The sequence below is a fragment of the Lathyrus oleraceus genome, chromosome 5 (genome assembly GCF_024323335.1).
Source record: "Lathyrus oleraceus cultivar Zhongwan6 chromosome 5, CAAS_Psat_ZW6_1.0, whole genome shotgun sequence".
NCBI lineage: Eukaryota > Viridiplantae > Streptophyta > Magnoliopsida > Fabales > Fabaceae > Lathyrus > Lathyrus oleraceus.
In genome coordinates this window covers 303,283,952-303,288,506 of record NC_066583.1, presented here as the reverse complement: position 1 = coordinate 303,288,506, position 4,555 = coordinate 303,283,952, and the positions used below count along the sequence as shown (strand labels likewise).

Genomic DNA, 4,555 nt, shown 5'->3' with positions numbered 1-4,555 from the left:
AAGATAGCTGGATATAAGAGATTTCTAGATCAAACAGTTGATGTAGATGGTGACTTAATAGAACAATTGATGATGATGGCTGAAGCAGAACCAATAAATTTGAATCAAGCTATGAATGATTCGAATTGGTTAGAAACCATGAAAGAAGAACTCAGGGCAATAGAGAAGAACAAGACATGGGAGCTTATCGAAGATTCAGTCAAGAAGCCAATTGATATGAAATGGGTTTACAAGCTAAAACAAATGCCATACATTGAAATTTCCAAGCATAAGACAATACTAGTGGCGATAGGTTTTTTGAAAAAACCTAGTATTAATTTCGGCGAAGTGTATGCACATGTGGCGAGGCAGGAAACCATCAGATTTATTGTGTTGACAGTAACATACAGAGGGTGGAAGATACATCGTTTGGATGTAAAATCAACATTTCTGAATGGACCTTTGGAAGAAGAAGTCTATGCCAGTCAACCACCAGGATTCGAAATCAAAGGGAAGGATTCAAAGGTGTACAATTTGAGGAAGGCTCTTTATGGTTTGGAGCAGCCCCAAGAGCTTGGAATAAGAGAATAGATAGCTTGATGATCGAAGCAGGTTTCACAAAGTGTGTCTTTGAACATGGATTGTATGTAAATGATACATACATGGTTAGTCAAATCATCTTATGCATGTATGTAGATGACTTGTTGATTACAGGTGCGAATGAACATATATAAGAAAAGTCAAGTCAAAGCTGATGCAGGAGTTTGAAATGTCCGACCTAGGAAATTTGTCATATTTCTTAGGGTTAGATTTTAAAGACACAAATGAAGGAGTATTTTTGCACCAGACGAAGTATGCCCAAGATATCTTGAAGAGGTTCAAGATGAGAAATTGTAATGTAGTTGTTACACCATTAGAAATTGGAGCAAAGTTGAGAAAAGAAATAAATGATGACTTTCTAAGTGCAACATTGTACAAGCAAATCATTGGATCCTTGAGGTATCTTTGCAATACCAAGCCATACATTTGTCAAAATGTCATATTGTTGAGCATATTCATGGAGAAGCCTCAAGAATGTCATCTAACAATAATCAAAAGAGTGTTAAGATACATGAAAGGTATGCTTGATCATGGTGTGTTGATGCCGAGGAACAAGAAGATCGACACAAATGCAAGGATATATGGCTACACTGATTCATATTTAAGTGGAAATCAAGATGAGAATAAGAGTGTTGCAGGCTACATATTCATGATTGGAGGTGCACCAATCTCATGGAGCTCAAGAAAGAAAAACATTGTGGCTTTGTCATATTGTGAAGCTGAGTACGTGGATGCATCACATGCAACATGTCAAACTGCATGGATATAAATGTTGCTTGAAGGGCTCAAGATAATGGAACCTAGGAAAATGAAGTTGTTTGTCGACAACAAGTCAGCTATCGACCTGACGAATCATCCAGTGTGTCATGGTCGAAGTAAACACATAGAGAGGAGGTATCATTTTCTTAGGGATCAAGTTAACAAAGGAAAGATTGAACTTGAGCATTGCAAGACAAAATAGTAACTTGCTGATATACTCACCAAACCCATGAAGAAAGTCAGGTTCAACGAGATGAAGAAAAGCACTGGGGTAAGTGCTTAAATTGTTGAGATAAGGTACCCCCCCCCCCCCCCCCCCCAAACCATGGGAGAACCTTTCCCTAACCTGCAAGAAATAGAATGAGAGAACTAAGAAGTCTAAAAGTTGTTACCTTCTTCCAACTGAATCCCTTTGTCAAATAGACTCCTTTTTTTTCTAACTTAGAACTAGGAGACTCGAGCATTTAAACTTTAAACATCATCATACCTAAAGGAAAGAAGCTCGACCTAAATAGAATCGGATTTTGACAAAAATCCTTCATTTTTACTTGCTAAGAAAAGTCAAGTTAAATTTCTCATAATTTTTAACACCTAAATTTCCTTAATCTTTCGATTTACTAATACAATTATCTATATTTAGATATATAATCCAATGCAAGAAGAATGTTTTTTTAAGGTAATAATTTAGATAAAGAAATAAGCAAAACTCTTCATTATAGTTTCTTACACTATACTCGAAGAAGTGTGAATCGTAAGTTATTCAAGTCACACAGATAAAAAAAAGGTCAGTTAAATAAAAAATACATTTAATAAACTTTATTTTTACCTTATAAAATAAACATTTTTTATTCACCTTAAACTACCTTCCTCTTCATTTAAATAACTAACAAATCTACTCTATTTTCCTACTATTTTCTCTTGTTTTTCTACATTATTTCCATCCTAACTCCTTATCCTCATATTCATTCAACCCAACACAAAGTGTTAAAAGGGAGACAATGAAGTGTTGCTTTTGCCCAGCCAATGATTTTACTTTACCCCTACAAACTACAGTTATAGTTATGAGTACTTTACTACCATTATATCAATTCAATTCAGATCCCACCAAAGTTGCTCACACCACAAGCATAGATATAGAAAAAAATATGCTATTATCTAGCTGTATTCTTACTAGTCCTTTCCATTTTCTACACATGAAATTTGTAGTGAAGTGGTTCATACTCAATCAAACAGACAAAGCCTGTTCTTTGATCTGATCTCTGCTAAATTCCAAATAAAACCAATCCACTCCACACTCCATAGTGGTCCTTCCTCTCTTTTTCTTTGTAATTTTGATGCATGTCTACACTTTCTTCCATGAGACTCTTTCTTTATAATCACATTATTTTCTTCTTATTCATTATTTTTTCCTTTTTTACATAGGTATTTTTCGAATTAGCCCTACACAATAATTGAGGATTAATTCTTTTTTTTTTACATAAATAAAGTGACAATAATCATAAAAAAATTTATACAACAGTGAGATCTTAAATATAAACTCGGACAACATATTCAACAGTATAATATCAATATTTGTGATTTGAACTAATTCAAACATATACCATCTAAATTATATATATATATATATATATATATATTCGAAATACAAAAAATTAAATTTATTTATATCTCTCTTATTTATATTTTCATAAAAACTCAACTGATACTCTAATTCACATTAAAAAATTGTTAAAAAATTATAAAAATAGAAATGTCACAATCACAAAACTACATATCAAAGCTTTACATATTTGACAACCTCAAACTCTCATATCACCAAAACCAAAAGAAGAGACCTATTCAATTCCTCTGACACTTTCTCATGTTCTTGTCCTTCTTCCATCACACTCTCACTTTCTTCTTCACACTTCTCCCTCTTTATAGGAAACAAACACAAAACATCCTCAACCTTGTCTCTCAACTTTGGTCCTAAAAACTCATCCTCTACAAAAATGGGCAATCAAAAACTTGAAACCCATCATCAATTTTACAACCACCATCCCAAAAACACATTCCTTCCAATGCTATGTTCCAAACCCTCCATCAAAGAAGTGAATCTCCCAAGATGTAGAATCAATCCATCTTCTTCTTGCAATGACCCTTTATCACCAAGAATAGGTTGCATGGGTCAAGTCAAAAGAAACAACAAAATTGCTGGATTTCCATCTTCACAATACAAACTACTTAATTTCAACAACAAAACCATTTCTAGTTCCATTATTTCACCTGTTGTCAAATACTCCAAACTCAAAAAACTTTTCTCTGGTAAGAATCTTATTAGCACCCCCTCAGTTACTTCTGCCACCACCATAACCAAACAAAGAGTTATAGGCAATAATAGTAATATTCAAAAGTGTGTTAGGAATGAGAATGTTGTTGTTGGCATAAGAATTGATGAAATGGATCCTCCTTTGCCTGTGATCAAGAGAGTGAATAAGATGGAAGAAGGAAGCAAAGGTGATAACAGTCTTTGGAAAAGAAGATCAGGATCAAGTGGTGTTCCATTGAGAAGTTTACAGCTTCAACAGATTCAAGTTCAAAATCCAAAGATTTGTATTCAACCTACAACTGTTTGATGAGATTCATTTTCACATGAGATAGATCTAGAGTTTTTTTTTTCTTTTCAGAATTTTTACTTAGATCAGAATCATATATAATGTAAATTGTTTTTTCATCTTTTTTTTTTTTAAAGTTTTCTGAGCTTCCAATTATGAAGAATCATGTTTTGATTTCTTGAACATCTCACATGGCGTGATCAGAACATTGTGATCATATTTGTCTATATTTTTTCTTGAGGAAAATTGAACATGGGTCAAAGTCAAATTTTAACAAAATCAATGTTGCTGAATTAATTTAATTTTTGTTCAAACAGTGTAAATAATTAAAAAATAGTTTGAAAAACTTACACATGTTATAAGTCAGTTTCACCACTAGATCATTTATATATACACTAAATCATTTGAAAATTTCTTTTCAAGATGGGTTGATGGTTTTATTATAAAAGGACTCCTAATAGATTTAATGTTTTTTAACATTATTTTATTATAAAATGTTGTTATTGGAAAATATAGGTAAATTATGAAAGGATGTTTATAATAAGATATAGAAATTTAGCAAGGTTTATATGAAAGAGTGCCGCGAATGTTGAAAAAAGAGGAAACTAATTTGGTTGGTGCAT

General features: G+C 32.6%; 2 protein-coding genes across 2 annotated transcripts; both read left to right on the top strand.

Moving 5' to 3' along the window:
- The first annotated feature begins 748 nt into the window (after nt 1–748).
- LOC127080338 (secreted RxLR effector protein 161-like) lies at nt 749–1,348 on the top strand. Its single transcript, XM_051020667.1, has one exon. It carries the CDS (start codon nt 749–751, stop codon nt 1,346–1,348), a length of 600 nt encoding a protein of 199 aa, XP_050876624.1.
- Nucleotides 1,349–3,136: 1,788 nt separating this feature from the next.
- LOC127088222 (uncharacterized) lies at nt 3,137–4,301 on the top strand. Its single transcript, XM_051029136.1, is given in 2 exon segments — nt 3,137–3,914; nt 3,917–4,301. Coding segments are annotated over 2 exon segments (642 nt in total). The 5' UTR covers nt 3,137–3,329; the 3' UTR covers nt 3,974–4,301.
- The last annotated feature ends 254 nt before the right edge of the window (nt 4,302–4,555 follow it).

What these genes read in the sequence shown, in the direction of transcription:
- LOC127080338 (XM_051020667.1), top strand. Translation starts at nt 749, where the DNA reads ATGTCCGACCTAGGAAATTTGTCATATTTCTTAGGGTTAGATTTTAAA.